The sequence below is a fragment of the Python bivittatus genome, unplaced genomic scaffold (assembly GCF_059951505.1).
Source record: "Python bivittatus isolate LINGU-HERP-01145 unplaced genomic scaffold, Pbiv_v1 ctg000590_np1212, whole genome shotgun sequence".
In the NCBI taxonomy this organism is placed as follows: domain Eukaryota; kingdom Metazoa; phylum Chordata; class Lepidosauria; order Squamata; family Pythonidae; genus Python; species Python bivittatus.
The window spans coordinates 22,298,313-22,315,947 of NW_028277086.1; the positions used below are offsets into that span (position 1 = coordinate 22,298,313).

The 17,635-nt window shown below is 36.0% G+C and overlaps 1 protein-coding gene across 2 annotated transcripts in view; it reads left to right on the forward strand.

Annotated features, from left to right (window-relative positions):
• STK3 (serine/threonine kinase 3) overlaps positions 1–17,635 on the forward strand; it is a 139,817-nt gene that overhangs the window by 60,237 nt on the left and 61,945 nt on the right. For both annotated transcript variants that reach the window (XM_088149092.1, XM_007424795.4), the window contains 2 exons: positions 5,975–6,112; positions 7,959–8,084. In XM_088149092.1, coding sequence (XP_088005218.1) covers positions 5,975–6,112; positions 7,959–8,084 — 264 coding nt within the window. The remainder of the gene's footprint in view (positions 1–5,974; positions 6,113–7,958; positions 8,085–17,635) is intronic.

The following is a 17,635-nucleotide window of genomic DNA, read 5'->3' on the forward strand; positions in this document are numbered from 1 at the left end:
TCTAGACAAACGTTTGCTAGTCATAGCTGTTAAAAGAGGACTTGGATTTCAGAGATAGTTAATTATCCTTTGAAGGAAGTCATAACCTCTGATGTTTTTATGGGAGCAGAAGTGAAATACTTACAAAAGAAACTAACATTAAACCTCTTGACTTTAGACAAATATAATAAAGTAACACGTTTTCCTTTGTTCAAGATGCTTTGTGGAAAACAGATTGATTAAATCCCTTCCAGTTCAAAAATAGAATAAAAATAGTCTTAGTTACTGTAGTAAATTAGTTACTTTAATGAATTACTTGTATCAGGCATTTGACTGATATTTATTTATTGGTAGCATTTAATACTACCAGTAATGGTATCCATGCCTGACCAGTGGGCTTCTGATTAGAGACGCAGTAGTTCTTATCCTATCTCAGTGGCCATTACCAGAAGTTTGTATTGAATTTCCTTCCACGTATAAGTAATCCTTGGATTATGATGGCAATTGGAATGAGAATTTCCTTTGCAGGGTCTACAGAGCATGGGTGGGTGTGTGGGTGCTGCGGGCGGGTGCTGCAAATAGGTGCTGTGGAGCGTGGTCAGGTGGGTCTTCAGTCTTCTTTTTTGCAGTCCTCAGAAATTTATTTACAAAGACCAAATGTCCTTTTGTAACCTGAAAAGAAATAATTAAATTAATCTGAATAATCAAAACAAAAAGAAAGAGGAAAAATGAATAGATTCTTAAGTAATAAATAGATTGTTTAAATAAATAAATGGATTCTTAAGCGGTAACAGAGATAGAGCAGGCAGGGGCATTAAACCTGGTTATCCTATGTGGTAAATACAAGATATAAAAAAGTAATTGCCTGTGATGAACAATATATAGACAAACCACACCATTCTGAAAGGGGTTGTATTCCAGTCTTTCTGGAAATCAGCATCAAAATCAATATATGTTTATATTGGCTCTCTCAGTCCCAGGTAAGACCAACTAATGGGTTGATAAGCCATAGCGTCTAAGGTACAATTCAATCTCTTCTGTTAGGAATGATGAAAAACTAGATATTGGGCTCTAGATACAAGAACACCGAAGACAGATACTTAAAAATAATTTTTAGCCAGAATTTAAGGTAGCAAATCTATGTCTATGAGGAGGTTGGCACATCTTCCAAATACAGAAGGGAATTTGAGATGCAAGCTAGATATTAATTAATTAGATTTAAAGGTCACCAAACTCAACCAGTGTGACTCTGGGTGGCATGCAGCATAAAAATAAACAATAAGTCAACGGGAAAAAAAAACATATTAAACAATACAATATCCAAGATGTGAGAAACCTGGATCATACAGTGGAGCAAAAAAGTATTTAGTCAGCCACCAATTGTGCAAGTTCTCCCACTTAAAAAGATGAGAGAGGCCTGTAATTTTCATCATAGGTATACCTCAACTATGAGAGACAAAATGGGGGGAAAAATCCAGAAAATCACATTGTCTGATTTTTAAAGAATGTATTTGCAAATCATGGTGGAAAATAAGTATTTGGTCAATATCAAAAGTTCATATCAATACTTCGTTATATATCCTTTGTTGGCAATGACAGAGGTCAAACGTTTTCTGTAAGTCTTCACAAGGTTTTCACACACTGTTGCTGATATTTTGGCCCATTCCTCCATGCAGATCTCCTCTAGAGCAGTGATGTTTTGGGGCTGTCGCTGGGCAACACGGACTTTCAACTCCCTCCAAAGGTTTTCCATGGCGTTGAGATCTGGAGACTGGCTAGGCCACTCCAGGACCTTGAAATGCTTCTTACGAAGCCACTCCTTCATTGCCCGGGCGGTGTGTTTGGGATCATTGTCATGCTGAAAGACCCAGCCACGTTTCATTTTCAATGCCCTTGCTGATGGAAGGAGGTGTTCACTCAAAATCTCATGATACATGGCCCCATTCATTCTTTCCTTTACACGGATCGGTCATCCTGGTCCCTTTGCAGAAAAACAGCCCCAAAGCATGATGTTTCCACCCTCATGCTTCACAGTAGGTATGGTGTTCTTTGGATGCAACTCAGCATTCTCTCTCCTCCAAACACGACGAGTTGAGTTTAGACCAAAACGTTCTACTTTGGTTTCATCTGACCATATGACATTCTCCCAATCCTCTTCTGGATCATCCAAATGCTCTCTAGCAAACTTCAGACAGGCCCAGACATGTACTGGCTTAAGCAGGGGGACACGTCTGGCACTGCAGGATTTGAGTCCCTGGCAGCATAGTGTGTTACTGATGGTAGCCTTTGTTACTTTGGTCCCAGCTCTCTGCAGGTCATTCACTAGGTCCCCCCATGTGGTTCTGGGATTTTCGCTCACTGTTCTTGTGATCATTTTGACCCCACGGGGTGAGATCTTGCATGGAGCCCCAGATCAAGGGAGATTATCAGTGGTCTTGTATGTCTTCCATTTTCTAATTATTGCTCCCACAGTTGATTTCTTCACACCAAGCTGCTTGCCTATTGCAGATTCAGTCTTCCCAGCCTGGTGCAGGTCTACAATTTTGTTTCTGGTGTCCTTCAACAGCCCTTTGGTCTTGGCCATAGTGGAGCTTGGAGTGTGAATGTTTGAGGTTGTGGACAGGTGTCTTTTATACTGATAACAAGGTCAAACAGGTGCCATTACTACAGGTAACGAGTGGAGGACAGAGGAGCCTCTTAAAGAAGTAGTTACAGGTCTGTGAGAGCCAGACATCTTGCTTGTTTGTAGGTGACCAAATACTTATTTTCCACCATGATTTGCAAATAAATTCTTTAAAAATCAGACAATGTGATTTTCTGGATTTTTTTCCTCATTTTGTCTCTCATAGTTGAGGTATACCTATGATGAAAATTACAGGCCTCTCTCATCTTTTTAAGTGGGAGAACTTGCACAATTGGTGGCTGACTAAATACTTTTTTGCCCCACTGTATTTCTTAGAAGTTTAGTATAGACCTTTTCTATAGATCATGGGTCTTGATGGCTAAAATTATTGTGAGATTTTGGACTTTCTACTGACAGAAAGATGGGGTGTAAACCATATGAATAAAATTAATAAATAATACAGTTATGTATGCCTTTGCATTTTTATCATCTAAGGCTCTAAAGAAGGTGAACAAAGTCTTAAATGGATTTCTGACTGTGGTATTGAGGTAGTTAAATTAGAAGAAGCTGAAACTTGATCCAGGAAAGATAGAAGTTTTATCTGTTGGAAGTTGGCTGATTTGAATAGACGTATGAATTTGGTTCTGGATTGAGTTGCACTCCATTTGATTGTCTAAGTACATACATTGAGTATACAGTGGAACCTCGAGTTACGAATTTAATCCATTCTGTGACTCTGGTTGCAACTCGAATTGGTCACAACACGAGGCAAATTTTCCCATAAGGTTCAATGTAATTACCGTTAATCCGTTCTGGCGTGGAGGACAGGGAAGCGGCTATTGCTTGGAGGGAGAGTCAGGGGCGGAAAAATGGCCACGGACCACGTGTCAGGGGCGGAAAATGGCCACGGACCATGCGGCAGGGCGGAAAAACGGCTGCGGACCACGGGGAACAGGTGGAAAAACGGCCACGGACCATGTGGAACGGGCGGAAAAATGACCGCGGACCACGTGGAACGGGTGGAAAATGGCCGCGGATCCGGTTCGTAACTCGAGGTGGTTCACAACACGAGGTAAATTTTTGGGGCCGGAGCTGGTCGTATCTTGAAAAATTCGTAAGGAGGGGCGTTCGTAACTAGAGGTACCACTGTATTTTTTGCCTGGTGGATTACATGAGTGGCCAGTGCTTTTTATTATTATTATTATCATCAGGTTGTATGGAAATTGCAAGTATCTAGAACTATTTGTTGTTAGTCACTCAGGCACTGGTTACTTTCAAACTAAACTAAACTAAACTAGTTGCAGCTTCAGAATTGTTCTGAAGCTGCAACTAGTACAGTGTTGCTGGCAGGAACGTCATATTGTAAAATATATGAGTAACAGCAGTTTGATTCCAACAGTAAAATTTTGGTGCTAAGTGTGGGTCTAATGTTTGAAGCCATTAGTTAACGCTACTATATCTAGGCTGCAATCATCTGGATAACCTCTAAATGGCAGTAAAGAGATCGTCACTGCAGTGATTATACAGATTTGTGCAGTCCAGATATGATAGTCTTCCCTAAACAACCTTTCTGTTTAAATCTGCCTTTGACTGAACTTGTAATTTTTTCCTTTGATGAAGACATTTTGTTATTCCTTATGCTTCCTGCTAGAGTTGTCTTTCATCTGACGGTGCACATCTTTATATATTGCTTTATGAAGGTGTAGATCAGAAGAGCAACTGAAAATATACTTTGAGAAATCCAATAAAATTATTTCATCTTATTGTTGAATTATTACAGATTTTTTTCAGTAATACAGTAGCAACAAAGTATTGGAAATTTGTCTTCTATAATCTTGTGCCTTGAACAAAACTTGCTGCTTTTCTATGCAAGTCACTAATTCAGCCTAAAGTTGAAGTTAATGAGCCATATTCTTTGTCAAACTTCCAGGTGCTGAATGTATTAAGTTTTGGATGTGTACAGATGTGACGGGGAATGTTAGGAGTGGTGGTAGCTGTGATTAATTCTGTGGTGACTAATCACTATGCAGGAATGGGGTGGGGGTGTGGAGACTCAAACTATTGTCTTCTCCTTGTTGCCTGAACTGATAAGTCCATTTGTCAGGTAGCTATATGAAGCCAGTGAATAAAATGACTTTTTGGTTACAGCTGTAGTATTATTGATGTATAGCATGGGATGTGTCATTTTAACTGTTTGCTCACTCCATTATTACCAGGCTAGCAGTTGGGTTTAATCTGGTTCTTTGAGTAGTCATGTTTAAGAGTAGGCCATGGCAATCAATAGTTCTGACTGTTGTTTTAATTTCAGTGGGGCTATGACTACGTCTGGATCCAGCCCATAATAGCTTGTATAAATAGTTGTATGTACGCTTGTTTTAAGTAGCCTGTTATTTGACCTTTAAAAAGTAGTCATTTTTATCATCCTGAGCATGGCACAGAAAAGAAGCTCAAACCTTATCATTCTAGAGCGCAGGTCATGAAATAAAGTCTGAAGCTAAGGAAAGGCAGATTCAGATTAAATACTAGAAGAGAGTTCCTAACAGTATGCATTGGAACCAGAGATTTATCAGGCATGCTTTAACTTGGATTCCTGCACTGAGCAGATGGTTAAATTCAGTAGTTTAAATTGTGCTTTCCAACAATGTGATTCTCAAATGGCCTTAAATAAAATGCTGAAGACTTCGGAACATCTTGAAAGGCTGCAACCTTTTCTAATATATATGTATGTAGTGGCTTATGTAGCAAAATTTATACTGAGTCAGTATGTCATAGAGCAGTGTTAATTATTATATAGACCAAGCTCATTTTGTGATGATGACACTATAAAAACAGTAGTTAAGACATATTTTTCTTATGGATTTCTGAAAGCTACTACAAATTTGCTTTGTTAAGTTGAAGATAAGTTGGTAATTTACTAAATCAAAGTTCAAAAGCTGATAATTGTCAAGGTCAGAAGCAAATGTATATCTTCAGCATTCTTTAATTTAACATTCATTTAGACAAGTAAAGAATTAATTTGGAGGTATAATGGTTAATCTTTTTACCAGATGAGCAACTTTATTTGTTGCCAGCCTTCTCTGAAGGTAGAAATAGTTTCTGTGATGTATTCACAAAAAATAAATATTAGAATATTTGAACTGACTTGGGGAAACAATGTGACATACAGTGTAATTCTGATGTGTAAAGCGTTAATGGATGCTTTTTTCCATTTGCAAAAATGTAGCTATCACCATTTCCACAATTCCAGTGAGATCTTAGTTGTACTACTTATTGTACTGAACGTGGTAGTGGAAGCTTGGTTCTAAAGCACTTCCTAGTTGTATTACTGAAATAGTGACATTATTTATTTATTTATTTATCCCCCCCCCCCAGGCAATATTTATGATTCCTACAAATCCCCCTCCAACATTCCGGAAGCCGGAGCTTTGGTCTGATGAATTCACTGACTTCGTGAAAAAATGTCTAGTGAAGAATCCTGAGCAGAGGGCTACCGCAACCCACCTTCTGCAGGTCAGTATGCCGTTAGTGTTTTTCAGGAAGCTCTCAGCCTTTGAATGTGTGCTCAGTCAGATGAAAATCTCCCTGTGTGCCCGCACTGAATTGCTCTTTCTCTACTTAATAGCTAATACAAAATTCTGCAGTGTTTCCACAATAAGTGAAAAGGGTTCACTGTAATTTGCTTCTGGAACTGCTTGGTAAACAAGAAAAGGGAGATCTCTTTAGCGAGTGGCTGATTCTCTCAGAAAAGCAGATCTGGGGAATCCTTTTGATTTGCCCTGAGTTCTCCACATATTTGGTATTCAAACTGCTGTTTGTTTTGAACATGTTATATTTGGAATAACACTATCTCTGCAGTCAATATTCCTGCTCCAAACATTTCCTGAATATTTTTCACTAGCCAAAATTTTTGGATATGAATTATCTGACCCTTTTCATCCTTCCCGTTGATTCTTCTTTTCATCCTTCTCTTCTGCTGTTGTCACCCTTTCTTTCTTTGTGCATATTTTTATTCTTTAAATATTAAATTTTATCCATCCATCCATCCATCTCAAAGTAAACTCAGATATTTGTTCTTGTGCTAAATTTTTATCTTTATGTTTTTTTTCTAATTATAATCCTTTTAAGGATTTGCACTGTAATTTTGATAATCTTTTTCTGTTGTGAAAGTCAAGAAAAGTGACTTCAAAAGTGCCCTCACTATTTTTGTGATGATGATGATGATGACGATTTTGCCCAGTATAGCACTGGTAACAAATATGTTATAGAAAAATACCAATTCTTTGTTATATATATGAATCTGGATGTGTGTATTGAGTGGAAAATCAACAAAAAAGATTTAGAAAAAGAAAAACAGAGTCTGTGGACAGTACAGGAAGAAAAAGGGCATAATTTTACTGTTGTTTACATTTGGGCAAATTCATTTTTCCTAACTGATGTCATGGGGCTGTAATACACAGCAACATTTGATTTGGCAATCACAACGGCTTTGGCTATATAATATGAGAGAAAAATGCCACTTTCCATGTTTTAACTCCACAACTGAAAAGAAACTGGTATCCCTGGAACTTATGCACAGTCTTGTGGGAAGGTATCTATGTTGTATGCAGGAAATGAGTAATGATTTTCAGGGTAGGCATCCTGTGAAACTCCAGATGTTGCTGAACTTCAATTCCCAACATCCTTCACCACTGACTATGCTTCCTAGGGATATGTTCTAATAAGGTCCAAATTCACAGTACTGATAGAGGATGCATGAAGGTTTTTAAACAGGAGTGTAAGCTGTCTTTAAATAAATCTGTTTTTGTTGAATTTCAATTGCCCATCCTGATGATTTTAATTTTGCTTCATTTATATTTCATCATTGCCAATGACTCAGTGATTTGTATTCTGTTAGAATACAGGTTTCTCATGCTATAGTGGCTGCTCTCCTTATGACTGCTAATTTGCATTGTCAGCTTGTTAAAATGAATTAAAATGATATAACTGAATGCATTATAAAGTTTGTTTTTCTATGTCAGGCTATCTTCTCTTTGTTTATTTACCACTTAATTCACATTTCCTTTGGACAATTATATCCTTAACTGTAAAGCAGTTGTGTTTTGTTGTAACATTCTTCTCATGGTTGCTGTTTACCTAAACAAACAAAAAGGAAAATCCTATTTAGTTGTAAAGCAGTTAAACAGATCATATGCTCTCTTATTCCAGATTTTAATTGCTGTCCAAAGGGAAATGCTCTCTCATGTGCTGGTCTGTGAAGTTGATTGGCATGTTGTTCTAACATGTTACTTTATTTATAGTGTGAGTACAGATTGTCTGTACGCTCCATGTTGTATAACTGTATGGGTTTATTTTCTAGCATCCTTTTATTAAAAATGCCAAGCAAGTCTCAATTCTGAGAGACCTGATTACTGAAGCTATGGAAATTAAGACCAAAAAGCATGAAGAACAGCAGAGGGAACTGGAAGAAGAGGATGAAAACTCGGTGTGTGAAAATTTAATTAAGTTTTCAAACTACTTTTGGCCTGTTAAATCTACATATTTAAGTAATATAGTTCTGATTAAGAGGGATAGCTTCACTTTAATTTTTCTGAGTTTCCTTCCTCCTTGACGATCCCCAGTTCAAAAAGCAGTTTGTGACAAAAATGTTTTCTTGTTTTTTTTTAAATCCATTGATGTATATATGTTATTTGAATAGCACATGAACAATGATGTTCAGTTCCTTTTTAAAAATGATTGTTACTGATTTCTTAGCTGATCTTTCAATTTATGGGAAAATAAATAGCTTCTATGGTAGAATCTTCTAAGAAGAACACAATTTGAATGGATGCAAAGATCCAACGTGCCCTCTCTCTAAATATGGCTATGTTTTGCCATGTGCACTTTGCATTTTCCACATGTCAAATTATACAGTTCTGTTCTTATAATATTCATCCATCTAACTCAGTAATGATTGGAAGCAGTTTTCCATGGCTTCACAGGAATCTTTCATGAAATACTTGGGGAGAAGGTTGCATTCCTTCCTTGGTTTGAGAGATAAATCTTTCAAGTACATTAGGACTAGAATTTTTAGGAAAAATAATAATAAATAAAAACATACAATCCTTTAGTGACTGATCAGAAATTCTAATAATTCTAGTATGGCTGATTTTGTGTAAGTTCTTTCTCTTTTTTGGTTTTTATTTTAAAATACTATAGGGGAACAGTTATTTGGAACATGTTAGAAAAAAATAGCATTGCTAAATACAAATGTCAGGTTGAATATATGTTAGGTCTAATGGAGTAAAACAGCAATTTACATCTGGTGGCTTAACCAGGGTGTTTGTGTTATGTGTTTCATGATGAGATGCTACTTCACCAGATGTGACTCAAAATACTTGCATTAGAAAGTGAGTTTGGTTTTGCTATATGCATACAGAACTCTACAGGCTTCCCTTCTGCCTGACAAAGATTTCTCAATAATATGAAAGGCAGTGTAATTTTCAAGGGTGAAAGGCATGGCATTATATTAGACTGCATGTATTAAGAAAAGAAAAATTACTTTTGCAGTCTCTCTTACTAGATATGCTAGAAGAAACAGAGACAAGAAAATGATGTAACTTTTACATACTGGTTAGGAAGCTATTAGAACTTGTTCTGACTAGGTACTTTCAGAGGCACAGGTATAACAAAAGACTCTTAAGTTTCATATTAATTTTGAACTTGCAAATAAAGTTAAGATAGGTTTTCCTACTGTGCCTTGGACTTCATGAAAACACAGCACCTCTCTGTTACTAATTAAAGCAGGCTTCTGTGTGTGTCTCAAAAGAGATGCTTTTGATTTAAGGAGTGGATTAATTAAAGTGACTCTTAAAGTCTGAGTGTCTAAGTGACTCTTAAAGACTTTTAAACATGACATCAGGCCTGGTTACTTGAGGGACTGTCTATCTCCCCTAGTACAGTATCTGTCCGGCCAATTCAATCTGGCAGGGTTGACGTGCTCCGGGTTCCTTCAGTTAAACAAAGCCATCTATTGGGATCCCAGAAGCAAGCCTTCTCTGTCACAGTGCTTGCTCTCTGGAATGGGGTTCCCCCTGAGGTCTGAATTGTCCCCACCCTGCTGGTGTTTTTGAAGGGGTCTGAAGACTTGGCTTTTTGCCCAGGCCTTTGGTGAGGATGACTGAAGCCTCCTAGGTTGTTTTCTTTTGTTTCCACCCAATTTGTTATTCTACCAATTTATAAATTGCCCAGAGTTGCTGAGAACTGGGTTGCATATACTACTACTACTACTACTACTACTACTACTATTATTATTATTATTATTATTATTATTATTATTATTATTATTATCTGGGACATTTAATTTGCTTTAATTATGTACTTACATGGAATCCAAAGCAATTCTTCTAAGCCATTTTTGAAGTGTAAATGATTATTAAAGGAAAATGGCTATAGTAATTCAAAAATGATATTTTTGAAAGCTTGAATGAGGTACTTGTAGTGTTTGCAACTCTCGCAGTCAAGTATCAGTTGCTCCCCTTTTTAAAGGTAACCTGAATACAATCACAACAAACTTACAGCTAAGTTTAGGCATGTTACCGAAATAACTTGTATGATGAGGATATGTTCTGGCAAATTTGTATGCTTTGCTAGGTGTTGTGGTAATTTTATAGATTTTTTAAAAATTACACAAAAAGTGCAAGTTGAGTAACCTACAGAAAGTCAATATCAATGTTTAAATGTTAGTTTAAGCATTATTAAACACATTACTAAAAATCTCTTTTATGCATTTTTGAAGTGTGATGCAAATTTGATTCTGAGGTCGGGCAGCTGTATTATGGAAATGTAAAGGAATTTGTTGCCTGGCAGCCTCCAAAAAACATGTCAAAATATTTATTTCTGTGGATCATTTAAGAAATGAATAATAGTCAACTTTTACTGGACAGTATAAATTATTTCCATGTAAATTATCAGAATATTACTTAAAACACTTCAAGTCAATAAATTCAGATAGTACATTTTTTATAATATTTGACAAGAAAGGAAAAATTACAGTGATCTTTTCAGTATAGTATGCTTTCTCCCATGCTAGTGATTCCTACAACTTTATGTCCTTAAGTAGCAAACACTATTTATTTTTAAAAAATAGAGGGAGTTAAAAATGAGAAAACTTGAAAAAATCAAGTTTACTCCTCTGTGACATTAGAAATGCATGTAAAATGTAAAGTAGCTGATACATGGGCTTTAGTGTAGTTTTACTGGAATCAGTAGAAATAATGTATGTGTTACTCAAATAACCAATAATTGAATCCTTTTAGAGTTTGCTGGTTTAGTTCTTTCTGTCTTCCACATTATGCCCCCTTCTGTCCTATATATTCATATAGTTACTAAGTAGTTTATTGAAATGCTGCAGTAACTATGTTTGCATTATTTTTTAAAGACAGTGATTTGTGTTGTACAAGGCATGGTTTTGTTCTTGTACTGTACAAGTTTCAAAAGCTGAACATTCCAATCCACTCAATTGTCTTTGCTGCCCTCTAGTGCACGCTTTCTCTCTCTCTCTTATTTTTCATAATTGCTGGGTTCCAAGATGGATCTCAAATTCTTTACTAGTTTTATTGGAGAAAATCATACTTTGTTAAACTTGGCTAGGATATGCAGAAATACTTAACTTTTTCTGAGAGCTTTTAGAAAAAGGCTTGCTCTGTTCTGATAAAATGTACTTGGTAGAAATAGTATCCTAGCAGATGAATTGCAATTTAAAGTGTAACTTCAACACTAAAAAAAATATGCAGCAAATAAATTAAGAAGAGAAAAACCATCAGTTTTAAAACTGAGAATTAAATTTCAGATTTTTTTAAAGAGCCCCACAGAACAACAAAATTTAATAGACCACTTAAAACTAAACAATGATGAAACCAATTTCATTCCATAAAGAGAAAGTGTCACAGTGGGGGTGATTTTACAGAATAATTTCTGTGCCATGTTTCTACGAACTGATTTTCCCTTGGTGCTAGCCATATAGCAGGGTTCATGAAGTTGTAGCTAAACGCTCTTTTAAGTTTAATAGGAAAGAAGTAATCTTTTTATTTGCCCCGGAGACAAATTTGAGGCCAATGCAGTTAGTGAAAAATAGAAAGTGCTTGCCCCTCCCTCCATTTTTTCACTAGTATCAGTCTTCAAGCCCTCTTAAGGCACAATTTCCTCATGTAGTACAGTGCAGTATTGTACATGGAAGTCAGTAAAAGCATGGATCAGACCTTCTCTATGAAGAAGTACAGCTGGTGTATTATAGGTAGTCCTCACTTACTGACTGCTTTGTTTAGTAACCATTCAAAGTTACGACAGTGTAAAAAAAAAACAGCTTTGTGACCAATCCTTGCATTTACAACTGTTGCAGCATCCTGCAGTCACATGATCCCCATTTGAGTGCTTCACAACCAGCACGCATTTATAACCGGTGTGCATTTACAACTGGTGCAGCATCCTGCAGTCATGCGATTGCCATTTGTGTGCTTCCCAACCAGCTTCTGACAGAGTTAATGGAGAACACTGAATATCTCAAGTTGTGGTCACATGATGTCTTGCTTAATGACCACAGTGATTCACTTAATGACTGAATGGGTAGTTATAAGTCCATCGCAATCACGTGATTTTCCGCTTAATGACTCTGGCGCTTAGCGACAGAGTTGCTGGTCCCAGTTGTTGGCGCTAAGCAAGGACTATCTGTAATGAAACCTGAGAGATGGTGGTCCTAACTACTGCTGCTATCTGACCTTCCTAGACCAGTGTTCAAGCCAGATGTAAGCAAACTATTTAACCTCCTTCCAAAAGAAGGAAATAGTTTATGTGCTTGGACCAGTCCTGGTATCGGTTCATCAGCAATGCTTCATTTTGGTTTGGACTGAGCTTTAGATTCTTATCTGAGTATATGGCTTGCTGCTTTCATCAAACTGAGGAAAGCAGCATTGCCTTGTCATCGCCAAGCTCCCCTCCTTTGGGACATCTATGTGATGTCACAATGCATGTATAAAAGGGGAAGGGCTTACCTTGCAACACTGCTTTCATCAGGCACTGCACATGATCTCCCTGTGGATGCTGCTGCCGGCACACAATTCTTTCCTATGTCTAGACAGGTTGGGGACTTCCTGACTGGTTAAAAAAGAAATGTTGTGTTGTCTGTAAGCATTTCTTAAGAAAACCTGTAAATCAGATGTCCTCCCCCCCAGTAGATGTTAAAAGATGTAAAGAATATACTAAACAATTGAGATACCATGGCTGGTGTGGTCTTCCGAGCTGTGTGGCCATGCTCTGGAAGTTTTGTTTCCTAACGTTTCGCCAGCATCTGTGACCGGCATCTTCAGAGAGCAGGAGCACAGACAGGAGCAGCTCCTGTCTGTGCTCCTGCTCTCTGAAGATGCCGGTCACAGATGCTGGCGAAACGTTAGGAAACAAAACTTCCAGAACACGGCCACACAGCCCGGAAGACCCACACCAGCCATCATATTCTGGCCGTGAAAGCCTTCGACAATAAATTGAGATACCCTTTAGGTCAAGGATATGCAACTTCCATTTGGTTGCAGTTGTGCACCCCCGTTCTTTGAATGTCATGTTGGGGACTGTACAGTAAAAGGGGCCATTTTAAAACATTAAAAGTAGGTGGGAATGAAAATTATTAAATATAAATACTACTTTAATTTTTTTTTAAATTTACATTTTAGTCCATGTACCCACACACAAATAATACTGATAGTGATCCTCAGTCCTTCATATTGTAGTTGATCTGGAGCTTTAAAATGGATTAAATAAATGACAGAAGTGAAGTATATCTATTCTCTTGTAATATCTCTTCCATATATAGAGAGATCAGATGACAGGGTAAGGCAGATGGGGAAAGATACAAGAGGCTGCAGCTGACCAACAAGGCACATTTAGCTCCTGGGCTGCAAGTTGCATGCATATGTTGTAGGCCTAGAGACTGAGCCAGGGTTTTCCAATGTTAGAAGTCTTAATGAAATTAAGATAACTTCTTTCAAAACAGTGGAAGGAAAAAGTAAATGTGATGAGATATACATAATAGGGTTTAAAACATCAGGTATTGTATCTAACATCCTCAAATACAGAGATTTTTAGAAGTCATTTATACTTGGCATCCTGACAACTGTATTTTATTTATTTTTTCCTCAGAGGAGAGCTTTTTGGTATCTTGCATATATAATTTCAGTGTACATATTGTGTAGGATTTGATTAAATGAGGGAATTCTTTAATTTATTCTAGCAGGTTATATACTTTTTTTAAAATAAGAGTATTGGAGCTATAAAATTAATTACAGAATGTGCAAAGCATAGCCTCTGCAGATCATTAAACAAAATATTTTGCTAATCTGCAAAATATCTTTCTGGGACTATCTCTTGAAACTTTGAAGCAGTCATGGTTGCAGTCACTCAAAGATTTTGTGCAAGTGACTTTCTGGGCACCCCTGAGATCTTCTGGACATGTGTGTGGATGCTTAAAAGTTACCTTTGCTATCCCAGTGAAACTATTTTCTGGACAGGCACACACATGCTAAGAAGTTCTTAGGAGGCTTTGAATCAGCCTCAGTTCTCTTTCAACCATCTGGTTCTGCCTCTCGGCTTCAGTGAGCGGATCTGGAGAAGAAAGTGAAACATCTCGTTTCGCACAAACATAATCTGCACAAGTGTCTGAAAGAATGTCATATTAAGGATAAACACAAGTTTATTATAGGAACACTCTAATTCTTTTTAAATGCAGTTTTGGATCTGTAGATAGAAGATTTAGCAGGTGGATATGATAATAAAGATTATATATTTGTGTGATTTTTGAGACAAATGGTACGTAGATTATGCTATCTGTTGTCCATCACTAAAGGAAAGTGTAATATAAATACATTTCATTCATACTAATCTGGCTTACCATTTGCTGGCTTGCCATTTAAAAGCACCCACTGTATTCTCATACACGTATAAAATAAAACTTTGTTTTAGCAAGCAACCTATTGCTCCTCTGTTTGAATATTTTCATAACTCAGCTACTATATTTTAGTGATGTGCTTGCAGTGCTTCTTTCAGAGAGGTTGGGGAAGAAGAATATTATTTTGCATACTCAACAGTGCATTAAATAGGAAAGGCACTTTGGGCTCCAAAGAGAGAGCATATTTACTTGTGGTCTTTCAGAGTGCCCACAGTTTTGTTGCTACTGGCAGCAGTATTATTGATTTTTCAGAATGGCTTGGGAAAATCCTCCTATTACTTCTTTACTTGAGGGAATTAAAATAGGCTTGAAAATGGTAGTTTTTGTGTGACCTATTAACAAAGCTTACTTCTCCATAAAAAAATGTATAAACGTTTCAGAACTTTACAGTAATGGTCTCAATAGAGTCCTACAGTCCATCTTGACATGGATCAGGAATATATGTTAAATATTATGTGTGGGTTAAGAATTTTCAAGTGGATTTTTTTCTTGGCTGAGGCCTTCCTTGGGAACAATTATATCAATTCAGGATACAAGTATCTGCTTGGTAAATAAATAAATGTTGAAATGTTATTTTTTATTTTATTTGATATTTTGTACCGGTGATTTTTGAACTATCACCGAGGTTTACAAAAAAACATAAAATTGGAGATTGGTATGAAGAAACTTATTAAATGTAATCCAGTAAATTTCCTAAATATTGAATAGCATTTGAGAATCAGACATAATTACTGAATTAATTGGCATAGACCTAACTCTTAAGGTTTTGCTCCAAAATAAAAAAGTGGTTATACTCATGTGAGCAATATTCTTCAGTAAACCAAAGCTTCTTCCATTTACCCAGCAAAAACTTTTATCTACTGTATGTATAGTGAAGCACACTTTGGGAAAATATTAAGATTTGCAGTTGTTAAATAAAAAAATAATTAATTACAATTTTATCTCTAAATGAATTTATTTGAACTTTAAGGAAGTGTATTTAAGGTGTGCTTTAAGATATTACCTGCAAACTAGTGGAGGATTCTCACAATCTCACAATTCAGACTGTATTGCTATGTAGGAAACAAGATAAGAAAAACAAGCTGTAGTAAATCGTATTATAATCTACCTCTAGTCAGCCATCAAAGCAAATTTGTTCCAAAGCTTTTAGTAAAGCTTCTGTGCACGAAGGAAGTATTTTTGGATTTTGATTACTTTCCTCATTTCTTGTTGAAATGTACAATGGAATTGTACCATTGAATCAAAATTCAATTAATTATGCAATCATTTATGATAATAATTTGACATATTTAAATATGACTTTTTATGAAAATTAAAAGAAATAAGAATTTCCATTCTCTTTAGAAAAAAAATCCCATAAAGACAGAAGGTGACATGCAATATTATACAAATGAATTTTGGAAAAGATGGTGAAGACTAGAAAAGAGAATGAACAGAAAATGTGGATAAAAAATGTTCAGAAGAGAAACAGTAAACAGAAAAATCATGACTTTTTATTCTAGAGAAGAAGTGAATTAAATTGAAGGCAGAAAATATTAGCAAAAAAACAAAAGAAATATATAAAGTATTTGGATTACTTAAGAATATGTAAACTATTTTACATATTTCTTTTTGGCTTGAAATAGCTGAAGTCTGAATTTTGAACATGTAGATAATGATTATTTTACTTCATTTTATTTTACTTTACTTTACTTTACTTTACTTTACTTTACTTTACTTTACTTTACTTTACTTTACTTTACTTTACTTTACTTTACTTTACTTTACTTTACTGAGGAAAGGGAAATGATTTGTCAATTAACTGCCAAAGTTCAAATTATGATATATGAATTCAAATGGATTCACATTTGGGGGCCAGTGACTGCTATTCAAAAAGAAAGAAATCATTGAGTTATTGGTGTAGCTTCAGAATTAGAGTTTTAAGGTTACATGCAACTAACATATGAATAAGCTAGATATATTTTTTAGGGATGCTTCCATTCATAAAAAAAAACACCAGAGTTTTTAAAGAAGCTGACTATCTTGTAAGTGAAAATATTTTGTACAGGTGGGATTCTCATTCAGAGTTTTAAATTATGTTAATAATTAAATATCTATAAATATGAATGAGGTAAATTATTCTTGATATTTCTTCAGTTTGAAAAATGAGAACTTTCAGCTAGTAAGTATGAACACATATACACACACACATACATATACAGACAGACACCAAATCTGTGTGTATCTAATGAGATTTAACTGCTTTATAAATATCTCATACATAGAATTGCAGTTCTAGTTGCCTATTTTAAAAGAAGCATCATTAATTATGTGGTATTTGGTTTATCCAAAAAGGCAGTAATTTTATGACTCCCTCCAAAGCACTTGGATTATATATTGAATTGTATCCAATTGAAACTTTGCATAGAAAACTCTTCTGCTGATGTCAAGTAAAGCATCTAGTTTTTACTACTCTAGCCTGCTTATTATGAAGTGCTCTGAACAACACAATGCACTGTATAAGAATAGTCCCCAGTGCTTGGAAGTGACTCTTTGGAAGCCGTTAGTTGCATTCCGTAGGAGGAGTTCCTTGAAATAAGTATCTACTCTTGCATAGGTATGTTTTCTGTCACTGCAAAGTTATCACTGAATATAATCCAATGTATGAAAATAAAAGGAATATTTATATCTCAATTGGATAGGAAAAAAGAAGAAGAAAAGCAGGGCTTAAGAAGAAAAACAGTGTTAAAGAGGAAAAAAATCCATAAAAGACCAGTATCATTATATTTTTAAGCAGGATTTGTCTTACCCCCTTAAATGATATTTTTTAACATTCTACGGGTATCATCTGGCATAGTCAGTGCTTCCTAAGATGATTCCTCCCTGCCCCCGAGAACTCAAGAATGTTTTTCATGACGGGATACATGGCATTCATTAGTGGTATTTGGTTTTTTTCTATTAGTTAGTGAAACATGTAGAGTCGTTTTGTAAACTTGCTGATGTTAGAATAGGTTTTGGAAGCATATTTGGCTGATCTCATTTGGCCCCCAAAGCAAACTGAAGTCAAGAATTTTCTTTCTATTTGA